The sequence below is a fragment of the Narcine bancroftii genome, chromosome 6 (genome assembly GCF_036971445.1).
Source record: "Narcine bancroftii isolate sNarBan1 chromosome 6, sNarBan1.hap1, whole genome shotgun sequence".
Taxonomy (NCBI): Eukaryota; Metazoa; Chordata; class Chondrichthyes; order Torpediniformes; family Narcinidae; genus Narcine; species Narcine bancroftii.
This window is the reverse complement of record NC_091474.1, coordinates 72,205,646-72,221,157: the sequence shown is the minus strand read 5'-3', so window position 1 is coordinate 72,221,157 and position 15,512 is coordinate 72,205,646. Positions and strand designations below refer to the sequence as shown.

The 15,512-nt window shown below is 42.4% G+C and overlaps 1 protein-coding gene across 1 annotated transcript; it reads right to left on the bottom strand.

Annotated features, from left to right (window-relative positions):
* Positions 1–3,005: 3,005 nt before the first annotated feature.
* Positions 3,006–12,537, bottom strand: LOC138737529 (uncharacterized). The gene is made up of 3 exons (XM_069888207.1): positions 12,463–12,537; positions 7,453–7,513; positions 3,006–3,571 (listed from the first exon to the last, which is right to left on the bottom strand). The coding sequence occupies exons 1-3, from the start codon at positions 12,486–12,488 to the stop codon at positions 3,233–3,235; spliced, it is 426 nt and encodes a 141-aa protein (XP_069744308.1). The 5' UTR covers positions 12,489–12,537; the 3' UTR covers positions 3,006–3,232.
* Between the last annotated feature and the right edge of the window lie 2,975 nt (positions 12,538–15,512).

The following is a 15,512-nucleotide window of genomic DNA, read 5'->3' as shown; positions in this document are numbered from 1 at the left end:
CAGCAGAGTTTCCTCATGTTTTGCTTGGGTACCTGGTAAGGGCCATGATATTTTGTTTTACAACTATAACCTGAAAGGAAGAGTGTAACTATGAAGTTTACTGTATCTGCATTGGGTTTATATACACATGTAATAGTCAAATCTTATGGACTTTTTTGATTAAATTTAGGGGGTCGACTGTTACACATATACTAATTTAGACATACAGCATGGTAACAGCCCATTTCGGCTCATGAGTCTGTGCAGCCCAATTTACACCCATTAACCTACACACCCAGTACATTTTTGACTGCAGTAAGTAGCTGCAGCGTTCAAACAGGAGCTTAGATAGGGAGGTGGCTGAGCCTATGCGAGAGTCCACGGCCAGGGCCAGAAATCTGGGGGTCATCTTTTATAAGGTATTGATATTACATGGATATTTACTGTATGGTATGTCAGTCAATGGGTCTTGATTTTTAAAAACATGCAAAACCTTTCTCCTTTCTAAGTTTTTGACTTCATCACACCCATCTTCAACTTGGCAGAAACCAATTGCAATCAGAAGAGTTGTCACTTGCTCTGAGAGTATTGAATATGCTGTTTAATGTACCTACCAACTACAAATACCACGTTATAAGGGGGTCTTTATAGAATGGAAACTGACTGCTAATGCTACAAAAAAACTACTCCTAAATGGGTCCCACGATCATAACGCAAGTTTCTAAATGTCTGCCAAACTGATGGCACTCTATCCAGTTTTGGACTTTTAATCAGATTCTGAATGAAATGTAAGATGTGGCTGAGTTTGGGGTTGGTAATTATTGCTGAAGAGGTAATTGAGACCAGGGGCAGGAAGATTTTGACCATGAATTACAGCTTTGTTCACTCATTTCCCCTTGCCTTTGAGGAATGGCAGTACCTTGTTGTGGGTGTTGGCGATTGGCTCAGTCTGGTCTTAATAATAACTTGATTTTTGGAAACAACACTTGCTTCCCTATTGATTTCACTCTGCAATTCCTTTTCAAATCTCACAACTAAATTACAGATATTACAACTGGAAGGTAATATTTCAAAGATGGCTTGCAGATCAGTCGTGTTTGAGTGACGAATTGCATGTCTCAGAAGTGGCAGTACATTGAGCCCAGATGGGTCTAAAGCTTAAATGGAGAAGAAAAATGTACCACTGCTTTAGTTGGCTTTTTAAACAACATGTGATTTTCAAATATTACTTGCTCTTGGAAATCTTGTCAAACCAAACCAATTTAAAACGTGTATTGCCCAAGATTCCTGGAGATCACTAGGAAACATTACCATAGATTTGTGATCCAGTAAACATTTCCTGACTGTTTGGTTTACTGTTACTGAAAACCATGGAAAGTTGGACAACTTCAGTGGGTGAGTTGTCACTCACCACAATTGGAAAATTTACTTTGATCAGTTGAATGGAATGTCTAATTTAATGACCAAAGCATGTCCTATAAAATGCAAATGTGAGCAAATAATTGTAATGCAGAATGATTGTAACTGCAATCCTTTTGTGAAATTTTAGAAGTCACAGCTTTAAAAATTTGATAGCAAGCCAAAAAATATATAGCAGGATGCAATAAGCAAGCACAGATACAATAGGCTGAATGACCTCCTATACTAGTGTATTATTCTCAGTTAAGGTAATCTACTCTTACTCTCACAACAGGTATCTAAGTAGGTGACCCAGTGCCATGAACCATGGCACCCCTGTGCTTGGAACTGTTAGGCTAAATGTGGATGGTCTTTGCGCTCCAAAAGACATTTCCCCCATCATTTGAGTTCTTTGCCAATATCAACTTTCTCCACCTGTGTGAAATTGCTTGCTTGTATCTCCACATGTAACCTTCACTGTTAATGTAAACACCATTTTCAAATCCCTTCTCCATGTCTCATCCACCTTGTTTGGAATCTCCTCCAGCCCTGTCCTTCTGGATACTATCCTCTGGTCTTGACCATCTCCATCACTGATAGAGAATTTTTTCTTTAGCCAGAGGGTCGAGTCTGTTGAACTTGTTGCAGAAGTGAGGACATTGGGTGTATTTAAGGCAGAGATTGGCAAGTATTTGATTAGTCAGGGCATAAAAGGTTACTGGGCTGATGGGAGGATGGATCAGCTCATGATTAGAATGGTGGGGTAGATTCGATGGGCCAATTGGCCTACTCCTGCTACTGTATCTTGTGACATCTAAGAAACAGAGGGAGTGGATTTGACTGGAATTAAATTCAGTCTGTGAAAATGAAGATGGAAACGAGTGGCAAGGGAATGTTATCATAAGAATGAGTTTTTTTGTCATAGACAGGAGTACAATGAACAGATGTACTGGGAAGCTGCAGCAGGAATTTAAATGCATAACAGTATAGAAGGCAACTCCAAAGCAGCCATCAATGTACCAGGAAGGGGCAGGATCAACTTGGGACCAGCAAGTTGCCATAGCAACAACAACTTGGTAAAAGGAGAAACTGTTGAATGGGAGAATTAGTTCAGCAATGGTGCTGGAGAGCAGGTTATGCCTCTGCTCAGAAAAGAGAGGCCTTTCCTCCACTCTAGGCTTCTCCCCACATTCCTGCCTCTGAAGGCTCCTTGATGTTTACTGTCCTTTCTCCCTTACCAGGCTCCTGCTTTTCTTTTCGACTTGTTTCCAGATGTTTTTTGTTCTGCTTCTTGACCCTCTGACTAAGTTCTGGAGAGCCTCTGTGGTCACTAATGTCCACCATGCATCTGTAAACCACCTTCCAAATTGCTGCTCATTTGAAGTACAGTCGGTGAACAGTGGGTATCGCTTGGTGGGTAGTGAGTCCTGTTACAAACACAGAAGCTCCTGTTCTCATCTCCATTTCAATGATTTCCATCCTACGTCCACTGCAGCTCTGGAAATTCTCATGATCTCGCATCACCAAAAGTGTCTTCATTGAGTTATTTATGGTGGATTGTCCTCCATGGGCTGTTTTATTTCTGGTTGTTGACATTTGAAATTAATTTACTGCACAAAATATGAAAATAAATCAAAAATAGTACCACTTTATTGATATTGGAATTATCACAGATCAAATATTTCCACCCTATTCTTCAACTGGACTTCAAAATGAAATGATTTAGCAAATGATTGGTCCTGTATTTCTCTCAGTTCTATAACTTTCATTACTGAGCTCATTATTCAAGTGGTTAGAAACTGGAGTGATTACTCCCATGTACTGGCTTAGGCTCTGTTGGAATGTAGATAGACCCTCAGAATCCATGATGGATCATGTTCTGATCTTCCCCTGGTTCATTTATTGGCTCAGGAGGTAAGACCATCTTTAAGGGATGTTCTTGCTGTGCTGCAATGGCATGATTGAGACTTGAATCTTCTGGCAGAAGGTCCTGTTCATGAATATCTGAAGAACCGTGATGGATCATATCCCGATCTTCCTCTGGTTCATTCATTGGCATCTCGTCCAGCACCAGGACCCTTGGCTGAAGTTTATGTGGAGGGTCATCAGGGGCTCTGTGATGGATCCAGTCTCTATCCTCCTCTGGTTCATTCACCCCCTCCACGGGAGAGGGGATGTACTTGGTTTGGAATTTCTGGAGCATTGGAACAAAAGGACATTGAAATATAATGCTTATGGAAGGACCTGATCTCACAGTGAGCTGATGCAATATCCCTTGACACAGATTTGAATATTAAACTGTAGATTACATCTTCCTTTGACTGAAAGTACGAAGTCCCTCAGTAAAACACCTTTGACATCTAAAGATCAGGTTGAGTCTCGCATAGAGCAGGGTTAAAATCAGGTTGGTGTTCAAAAGAACCACAAGGCAATGTGGTTTAAATGCTGTGCTAACGGAACAGATTTCCCTGTTAATTTTTAGACATACAGCACAGTAACAGGCCCTTCTGGCCCACTGGCCAGTGCTGCCCAAAAACTCCAATTAGCCTACAACCCCATACATTTTGAACAGTGGGAGGAAACTGAAGCAGACCCAGGGAGAACGTGCAAACTCTTGACAGACAGCACCAGACTTGAACTGGGGTCACTAACTCTGCAATAGCGTGGCGCTAACCACTACACTAACTGTGCCAGATCTGTTCTGGGGGGGGTGGGGGTGCAAAACACTATTGCTGTAGGTTGGAGGGATCTTCACTCATGAGAGGAGTAACATGGCATTAATATCTTGTGCTGATAACAATGGCCAACATTCCATTTACCTTCCCTCAGAAGCATGTCAGGGCCACTCAGTGATATCCCACAGTTACTCCCCATTCTATATCTCCTGCTGAAGTGAAAATGCTCACACATTCCCCACCGCGCTCCATCCACCTTCCTGTTGGCCACTCATGTCAACAGTGTTACCATTACATTGTTCTCAGCTTCATGAATTATAAAAACCCCATTCAAACAGCTAATAATTGACTACAAAAACATCATTACCTTACCCACATAAAATAATGATCTTTATTAGTTAAGTAATAGTGATTGACTGAACTTGTTAGTTAATACTTGGGGTTCTTTGAATGTGAAAATGCCGTGGAGGGAGCATAAAGTTCACGATGATGAATCTATTATGAACATGCCACGAAATTTGTTTTGCAGGAGCATCACGGTGCGAAAACTTGTATAAAATAGTGCAAGAAAATGTGAAAGGAAGGCAGCGTCTGTGGTTCATTGGTGATGTGATTTTCGCCTCAGTGCTGTCCACGGGCCTCGGCTGTTGGCAGAATACTAAATGCTGCCTATGAGGACTTTACAATGGGATGAATATTAAAGGTCAGTCTTTTGGGTTTAATCTTAATATCAAACATTCACTTTAGACACAATTCCTCGCCAGGCTTTGCTTGACGTGTTGAATCTGATTCCTACCCTGGCTGATGAACAGACAGATACCAAACCGAAACCGTGATGGCAATTTGAGGCCCGTATCAAAAGCTCCGCTATCACTAACAGGGCCCATTTAGATTAATGTGTAACAGGAAATTTGGGTAGTGTCTCCTTTTCAAAGTCTGCATTTAATCCCACTTAACTAGCTCAGAGCCAGCCAGTCCAAGTTCAAGATCAATGACAGTAGCCTCAATGATTCATTGCATAGTAACAAACTCCTCTCTTGACATGTAACTGTCTACATGGGGTTTTAAATTTCTTCAACATGATAAAGCAGTGAATTTTACTTCTTGGAGATCAATAAGAATTGCAGTTCCCACAGCCGTGACCTTTGCTAGATATAGATGAGAGACTCTTTAACCTTGTTATTTTTTCTAAGATTGATAGCTACAATTTCAGGGTTGCTGTTGGTTTTATTAGCCCACTGTTTATTGCACTTAGGACAGTGATTTGGAGCGAGATCTATTCGTACCCACCATGCTATTGGAAATCTAGTGTCTTTCTGTTCTGGTGATGTCCAAGTCATCACAACCCTCTGGGTCAGAGAATTCCATGAGTTCACCACTCTCCAAATGAAGAGATAGGTGGCACGGTTCACATAGTGGTTAGCGCAACATTATTACAGCGCCAATGACCTGGGTTAGAATCCAGCGCTGTCTGTAAGGAGCTTGTATGTTCTCCCCATGTCTGCATGGGTTTCCTCTGGGTGCTCCGGTTTCCTCCCACCCTTCAAAAGTGTTTGAGGGATGTTGGTTAATTGGGCAGTATCGTCTTGTGAACCGGAAGGACCTGGTACCATGCTGTATGTGTAAATTAAAATTAAAAATTAAAAAAATAAACTAAAATTCAATGTTGAACAGCCTACATTGAAGCTCTTGCCCCTGTTCTTCTTTGCTGGGGAAACTTCCTTCCAAGCCTACCTTGTAGTAGTCAAAATGAGGTCTAAATTCCAGAGAACACAACCATAATCCACTCATCTCTCTCACATTCTAGACCTGCCATCTCAGGGGGGAGTTTTGGAAATCTCTTCTCCATGCTCTCTTTGGACAGTGTATTGTTTTTGGAAGGCAGTCCAAAACTATGCACAATAGTCCAGGTCCATTCTCATCATTTCACAATCCTCTGCAGAAGTGGATAGGTTGACATAGTCCACATTGGGCATTGCTTTTGCCTGTGCATTCAGATTTTACACACCCCTTGTATCATTCCCTCCTTATTTTGTCTTTAACAAACTTAGAAATGAAACATTGGTCGCCTTGACCAAACCATTGATTATAATTGAGGTACCAGTGTCAGTCCCTGCAGTTTCTCTGAGATAAGAAGGACCTGTTTATTCCTGCTAACTGTTTTCCATCTGTTAAACTACTCTTTACCCACACTGGCATATAGCTCTCGTTTCCATATTCTGTAACTTTGATCATCAATCTCATTGCTCATGACCATATCACCCCATGTCGACCAGAGATGGCTTGCAGAGAAAGCAAACTCCTGCCCTGCAGTGAAATGCTTGCCTCTTGCTTGCTCTCTGAAGAAGGACGGGAAAACAGCAGAACACAAATCAGTCCTCAGCGAGGGGTCAGCAGTAAAAAAGCGTTAAGAACTTCAAAGGCTATCAGCATCCCTGAGGATCTGTGCTGGAGTTTCCACGTCGATGCAATCACTAAGAAGGTGTGCCAGTGGCTATACATGAGGAGATTTGGCATGTCACCAACTCCTGCAAATTGCTACAGGAGAGCATTCTGAGCAGTGGCATCACTGTGTGGTACAGAAGTGCCAATGCACAGAACAGGAAAAGAGTAGAGAGTGTGTGAACTCAGCCAGTGCATGTCTTCACTCCATCATGGACATCTACAAGAAAGAGGTGGTGTCTTCAGAAAGCAGCCTCTATCTTCAAGGACCCCCATCACCCCAGGCCGTGCCCTCTTCACTCTGCTACCATCAGCAAGGCAATGCAGGAGCCTGAAGATGAGCACTCAGCGGCACAAGGACAGCTTCTTCCCCTCTGCCATCAGATTCCTGAATGGACAATGAACCACAGGCACCAGCTTCCTTTCTCTTCTTTTTGCACTAATTTATTCATTTTAAAAAATGTAATTCCATAGCAATATTTTCCACCTGTGATACTGCCACAAAACAACAAATTGTGGACTCTTGTTCATGACAATAAATTCTGATTCTGAAGTTGCTTAGCAAACTTCTCAATTCAAGGACAATTAGGAAAGGCTAATACAGATATCTGCCTTTGCACAACCAGGTATTATACCAGCTACTGGAGACTTGTCTCTGAGCCCGCATTGACTCAGTTTAATGAAATTTTCTTGCCACTGAGTTGAGTGGCATTTTATCCCTGGAATGGTTTGTTTGCACTGGGGATGTGGTACATTCTGGAGCTGGTGGACCTTATCTATTTCATAGTATTTATGATGGCACAAAATGGTAATCCAAATTCTACATGCATTAAATTTCACACCATAATATGAAGTAACCAATATTTTTGTAAATATAGATTTCGTGTAAGCATACATCATCTTGTAAATCCCTTCCGGAATCTGATGCTGCCAGTTTTTGGAACAGAATGCTACTCACCTCAGGCCAGGCACCAACAGTTTGGAGAAGGAGGAACAACATGGCCAAAGGAATAAAAATCCTGAAGTTCAACAAAATACAATGAAAATGAACAACTGTTGTCCTTGCCTCATGTTAGAAAAGTTGATTTTTAAAAAAAATCTCACTTACTAAATTTGTAATTACAATTATCTGGATAATTTGGAATCTTTGACCTCTAATTTTCTGCCTTTCTGTTCAGCAACTTGGCATAATGCTAAATAATTCACAAATTTAAATAAAAACAGGAAAATGGAGTGAATATCCAGCACTTGTGGAGAAAAGGGAAGATTTCATGTCTTCCTTCAGAATCTATGAAATATCAATGTGAAACATTGACCTGGACTTCACCCCCCTGCTTGACCTGATGAGTCTTTCCAGCCCTTGGTGTTTATTTAAGAGTGTTGAAAAGCGAAGTTATCTTTGCAAGTCCTAATGCTGTCATGTTAAATTCCCATATCGATGTAGTGTATTATCCCTTCTAGCACTGGGCCTGGGGTTCTGATGGAGTCATGGCAAAGATGAGAATCTGCTTCTCCACACTCTTGATGTTTCTTGGTAACTCCTTGGAGTAAGGTTGTAACTTTTCTGCAATTGTTATGTGAACCACATTTGTACAGATATACTTTATATTGTAAAGATACATCACTGATGTTTCAGGCTTGAACCCTTCAAGGTATGAGGAAAATGTAGAAGGGTGCCCAAAGGAAACTCAGCAGGTTAAACCATGTACTTTATATATAACAAAGGTAAAGATGCATAAACCAATGTTTCAGGCTTGAGATTTTCATCAAGGTATGAGCATAATGTAGGCAAGTGTGGACATGATGAAGGGCTCAAGCCCAAAATGTTGTAAATTTAGAGCCAGCTCTTCAGCGCTTGACGTCCTGTTTTGCGGAAACTGCCAAAATGTTTGGCCTGGAAGTCAGCCTGAAGAAAACTGAGGTCCTCCATCAGCCAGCTCCCCACCATGACTACCAGCCCCCCCACATCTCCATCAGGCACACAAAACTCAAAACGGTCAACCAGTTTACCTATCTCGGCTGCACCATTTCATCGGATGCAAGGATCGACAACGAGATAGACAACAGACTCGCCAAGGCAAATAGCACCTTTGGAAGACTACACAAAAGAGTCTGGAAAAACAACCAACTGAAAAACCTCACAAAGATTAGCATATACAGAGCCGTTGTCATACCCACATTCCTGTTTGGCTCCGAATTATGGGTCCTTTACCGGCATCACCTACGGCTCCTAGAACGCTTCCACCAACGTTGTCTCTGCTCCATCCTCAACATTCATTTGAGCGACTTCATCTCCAACATCGAAGTATTCGAGATGGCAGAGGCCGACAGCATCGAATCCACGCTGCTGAAGATCAAACTGCGCTGGGTAGGTCACGTCTCCAGAATGGAGGACCATCGCCTTCCCAAGATCGTGTTATATGGCAAGCTCTCCACTGGCTACCGAGACAGAGGTGCACCAAAGAAGAGGTTCAAGGACTGCCTAAAGAAAGCTCTTGGTGCCTGCCACATTGACCAGCGCCAGTGGGCTGATCTCGCCTCAAACCGTGCATCTTGGCGGCTCACAGTTCGGCGGGGAGCAACCTCCTTTGAAGAAGACCGCAGAGCCCACCTCACTGTCAAAAGACAAAGGAGGAAAAACCCAACACCCAACCCCAACCAACCAATTTTCCCTTGCAACCACTGCAATCGTGTCTGCCTGTCCCGCATCGGACTTGTCAGCCACCAACGAGCCTGCAGCTGACGTGGATATTACCCCTCCATAAATCTTTGTCCGCGAAGCCAAGCCAAAGAAAGAAAGAAAGATAAAGTGCACTGTTTAATCAGCTGAGTTTCCTTCAGGCATCTGCCTACACTTTGCTCATACCTTGATAAAGAACTCAAGCCTGAAATGTTGATTATAAGATAGACAAAGAATTTCATGTGTGTTACATTCTAAATGAAACCTTTTATGGCTGTTTAATCTGCTGAGTTTCTCCAGCATTGTCTACAAACTTGTGTGTTTTCACCCCTGTTCTTGGAGATGAGGGGGTTAACAGGATGCGAACAAAGCATGTAAATTTGTGACAGAGGTAGATAAAACTAGAGGTTTAGAGAGAAGGGAAGAGATTCTGGGGGGAATCTTTCTTTACCCGGAGAGTGCTGAGTACCTAGAATACTCTGCCTGAGAGAATAGTTGAAGCTGCATCACTGACATCATTGAAGATGAGTCAGTGCAAGAATCTAAATCAAAAGCTGGAGATGGGATTGGTGTAGATGGATGCCACTTGTTGGGCATGTGGTTTCATGCTGCAGAATGCAATGATTCTGACAGCTACTGCAGCTGGATTTGAAGGCCAACTCCATAGATGGAATCTCACTAGCCAGCTCTCATTGGGAATCAAATTCACTCCCCGACACCAAATGGAATGTTATTCCAGGACTCTGTCCTCATGGGCTTCGTTGGACTGATGTGAAAACAGCCCCGTGACTAACACCACCAACACAACACCTCTGCTTCCACACTCCTTTGTATAAAAACATGCAAAAAAAAAAATGCTTTTGCATTTGAACAAGCCTGTAGGTAGATCTCCTATCCCAGTGCAGCTTGAAAAATGTGCCTGGAAATCGGAGGCAGTTTGCATTTCGAATCAAGACTCCTGCAACCCTGACTGTATAAGCAAGTGTAAAAGGGAGGTTCTTGACAACTGAATTGGTGGTGAAATCTTGCCTCCTTGCCCTGTGGACAGTTTTCTACATGTGTGCAGAAACATTCAAGACTGGCATCAACTACATCCACAATCCTAACAATCTTAAGAAGAGGAGAAGGCAAACTACAAGCATACAGAGCGAGGAGCTTCATTTTGCCTCGAGGACCTGCTGGGGAATGATTTATGCTGGCTACTTGCACACCAGCAGCTTTAGCTGTCAGCTGCCTGATTGGAGTCTCGCTCAGTGGTGAGGACAGAGAGCTGGCTGCCAATGCTCGGGTCAGTCAGATGGACAAACAACAGTCCCGAGCTGGATCGAACATCCTCGCTTCCACAGAAATCTCTGAACATTGCTGTAAAACTAATCTTCAGGAATGCTGTGGATTTATTTAAATGATGTCAACAAAATGGCAGCATTGCCAGAGCTGCTGTAGTCCAACCGCCCAGTCTGACCACCATCAGCTCCACACAGGATTTAAATGGCACGTTAAAGGAACTGATGGTTGTTAGTTTTTTGAAAATCCTTCGACCACAGGGTCTGTGGCCAAGATGGTGGTGCCTGTGTCCTGGTAGAGGCCACAAGGGGTTGCAGAGGAATGGCTCAGGGCACCAGAAAATGGGGGAAACACCCCCTCACCATTTGAGTAGGAGAAACAGAGGAGGCATGGTGGCAGACCAGTGAGGGGCTCTGAGGCTGAACAACACACAGGCAGCGGGGCTGTGATGCCTTGAGGTGAGGAACCCCTGCAGGTCGTGGGAGCCAGCTACTGCATTCAAGGGACTCCCACCAGACTGTGGGCTGCTGGAGGCTGGCTCGAGACTGGCTGAAAGGGTACCAGATATCAGAAGCAGGATGTGAGAGGCGCTGGAGGCTTCCTGATCATGTCGGAGGTTTGGATCTGGAGCTCGAGTTGATGGCTCGGACTGAAGGCTGTGTGGCTGCTGGAGGTGAAGTCATACACACTCTGGAGAGCTTCTTTCTCTAGCTGTAAGGGACCCTGGGTGATTTCTGTAGATGGGAATCTTTGTCTGCCTTACAGTAGACTCGAGATTTCATGTAATATCACATTTTCTGTTTTGTTATAAGACAATAAAATCTTGAATCGTGATTCACTGCATCTGAGGCAGAACATATGGCATCACACTAATATCCACAACATTGTCCTTGGAAAGGTAATGCCAGGCAAGAGATGCAGAACGCGAGTTTATAGTTTCTGTCTTCAGATGATAATCAGTAATTATTGCAGCAAAACTGCGGATCTGTGGGATCTTCCCATGCACAAAGCAGCTGTAGCTGCTGCTACGATGCAACAGGATAAACTTCAAGCAGCCTCGTTATCTACAACGTGCTTTGGGACATGTCTTTCTCCTTCTACACAAGGCCAGCAGTACAACTCTTGTCAGCTTTTGTTTAAAAGAGTTGCTACTGGCAAAATGTGAGCAAGACATGATAGACGGGATGCTTTTACAACATTGACAGCCCATTAGTCCTGCAGGGATCAGAGACCTGACACAAATCCACAACTGGAGTAAAATATGAAGATCTGCGGACACTGGGATTGAAGTAAAAATACTGCTGGAGAAACTCAGCAGGTCAGTGTTCGTTATTTAGCAAAGATAATGTAACAGTACATTTTGCCCATACAGGGCTCAAGCCTGAAAGGTTGGTTCTGTACCTTTATCTTTGCTATATAAAGTCCACTGTTTGACCTACTGAGTTTCTTCAGCATTGTGATTACATTACAACAGTCACTGCACTTCAAAAGAAACCTTTCTTTCCTAGAGATGAACTCAGAAGTTTGTGAATATTTTTGTTTTTTTGTAATTGAACAAGATTTATTGCAGGAAGACCTACATCAATCTTCCCATTGCCCACTGAACAGGACCAAATGATTGGGGTTAGGGATGGACATTGCCATCCAACACTTGACCCGCACCTTGTGTCCCTGAATTCCGCAGACTCTCATGTTTTTAATATGGAATTGCTGGCAGGATAATTAGCACAAAAAGTTGGAAAAGTCCAGATTGATTCAGGAGAGGGATGAATGGCTTGATTTGGGCTCAACACAGGGAAAACATTAATGCAAACGAGGGTTGAAAATCTATCCTTGTCATTTGCTGGAATATGATTTCACAATGTTAGAACCAACACAAACCAGGAAATCAAAAGCATTCTGGACGTTTTAAGCTGTAACTGTCCTACAGGTGTCCACTTTATACAGCTCACATGCAACACAAAATAAATTGACAATATAATAACAAGGAAATTCTTACTTTACCTCTGTATTATGGAACTTTTGATCATACTTAGATCTCACACGGTTTAACCTAAGGAAATATCTTCGGACTTTTATTGCAGTTGACCTTTCGAACAATGCCCAGAGTTCGGAGATAAACGTGTTCATAAATAGCAGTGTACGTACGTGGGCAAGAGCTATTCCATAAGTTTCTGTATGTCAGGTAGATAGAGTTCAAGACCAGAGAGGTAATGACTCATTGGGGAAGGCAATTTTACATAATTTATGCCAAGTTCTTTTACAGCAGTCTATGGGCTAGATTTACCGGGATGTGAACAAGGAAGGGAAACTTTAGTGTTTAAATGGAGAAAAATCGGTACAACTAAAATATTCAAAAGCCATTTGGAATGATTTATGGATAGGAAGGACGTGGGATTGGACCAGAATGCCAACTTGGTTGGCATGGGATCAAGGGCCTGTTCCCTGCAAATGTCTCTGTGAATCAATGGAGAAGAGAAAGCAGTAAGAAAAAATAATGAGACTTTTAAATTGTGGAGGAGTTGTCAGTTAGGGTCAATAATTTCAAATCATTAAGATTCAGGAGGAAGAACTGGAGAAATGCAAAGGATTCTGATGGTAAAGTTTAGTCACCAGGGACAATGAGGCAGAAGACGATTACATCTTTGGAGGAAAACTTTTTGTTGCAATCTTTTCCCCACAGTTGGGTGGGGGGGGGGTACTACAAAGGCAGCATAGTGAGTGAAGCAGTTACTGCAATACTTACAGCACCAGCGACCCCGGATTAGAATCCGGTGCTGTCTGAAAGGAGTTTGTACATTGTCCGCGTGGATTTCCTCTGGGTGCTCTAGTTCCATCCCACACTTCAAAAATGTACAGAGGTTATAGGTCATTTGTGTGTATTTGTCAGTTAGCACAGGCTAATTTATGCAAAGAAAATGTTCCCTTTGGGCTAGATTTACTAGGCTAATAACAAGGGAAACCTCTTTATGTATGTATGTAATCTGTCTAAACTCGAGGCCACAAGTTTATAACAAGTGGTGTTCATATCTGGAATGAGCTGCCAGAGGGGAGGTGGAAGCTGCAATTTTTGGGCCTTGAAATTTGTCACTTTTAAATTACCCAATATCATTTAAAGTTTGGGATGAGACATTCCATTTATAATAATTAATTTTCAATGCCAGAATGATTCTTGGCCACTATGTTGTTTTGACAACATCTTCCAACCTTAAGCACAAGATGAGTGAAGCAGGTGCAGTGGATCACCACCACGAGCAGGTTCCCTTCCAAGTTGTACATAATCCTCACCAGGAAATATATATTTGTGCTCTGACATTGTCACCAGGTGTAAATCTGAAGTACACTACCTCAACAGCTCCCTTCAAGAGGGGAACTAGAGGTGAGTGATACATTTTGGTTTTATCACTGACCCCACATCCCTAGAAATCTGTAGATAAAGCAAAAATAAATTGGCAAAGACCAAGCATTTTTTAACAGAGGGCATAATTTTAACCCTTACGACGAGCACATTTACCATTGGAAAAAGCAAGATGGATTCTGTCCTTAGTTGTGTATCATAGATGATTTTCAAACAGTGCTGCAGTCAGTTAGATAAATTTATTGTATTAAATGTTACAATGGATTAACTGCTCTGACCTGCAACAATTAGATTTTCCATAACATATTATTTGATAGCAGATTAATAATCTTTCACACCACTGGTTTACATGTCTATTATTTTTGAAATAGGAGCATTATCTGATAATTGACATTTTATTAGTACATATCAATGGCCTTCCTCCATCAATTATACAAACCTGATGCTCATTTCACATCTTTACAATGTAACAATTTTAAAATCCACTTTTTCTTGCTTTATTTCAAAGAGCTTCAGTTTCCAAGTATCTGGTGAAGAAATAACGAAATAATGAGATTTTCAGAATGCTAACTGGGATTATTGTTGAGGTGCGCTCTCTGATCAAGACACAAACACTTTGAAGTTCATTTGTCAAAGTACCAGTGCAATGAGAAGGGTTCTTCTGTGAACAGACCAGCATTTGATCTCTAACAGTCACACAGCCCTTTAAAGAGGGCATTCTACAGAATGCAAGATTGCAATGAAAAGGAAGATCAATTAGCACCAAGCAGGGGGCAGTGTGAGAGCACTGCCTGGAACTGTCTTTATGCCTGTTGGTGCGTGTGCCTTCTCCCCACTGGGAGGAGAGAGTGTCTGAGGTCTGATGGCTCCTTCAGAGTGTTGGCTGCCTTTCCTAGGCAGATGTAGGGAGAAGGGGAGGGAATGTGGTGTGATACTCACCACCACCTGTAGCTTCTGATCTGTGATGCAGTCAACATCTACTCTTGATGTGAACATTTTTCAATAGTTTACAGCTGTCTCACAGGTTCAACGTACAAGGTATCTGAGGAGAAGGTCCAGCAGACCAAGAGAGGGATGGATATTAATTAATTTTTTTAGATATACAGCACAGTAACAGGCCCTTTAGGCTCATAAGCCTGTTCCCCCCCCCCCCACCCCTAATTACACCCAAATGACCTGGGATGAAACAAGAGCCCCCAGGGAGCAGACAAGGGGAGAAACCCCTTAGAGACAGCGTTGGATTCGAACTCCTGATTGCTGGTGCTGTAACAGCGTTGTGCTAACCACTACGCCAACTGTTCTGTCAGTGACTCATTTTAATAAGTGTAAAAGAAAAGACATTGGAAACAGAGGGAAGGTACGAAGGACAGAGACAGACTGATAACCAGTTTGAATTTAAACTGTTTTATTACAGAAGCATGTTGATCTTAGGTGGTAAGCATGCAGAGTGACTTAAATACTAGTCCAGTATTAGAAATTTAGCTAGCCCTGGAGAAACCAACAGCGGATCAAAGTCACTGGGCAGAGCATGAAACTGTTTTCCATTGCATTAGTACATCAGTCATTAGTAAATGATGCAGTCAATGAATTTGTTACGTCAAACAACTGTTTTATTAGTGGATAACTTAGCGGGTCAGTTGGAAAACAAATGAGCTTCAGTGAAAGATGGGCACACTGTCTCTGATCCCCTCTCCAT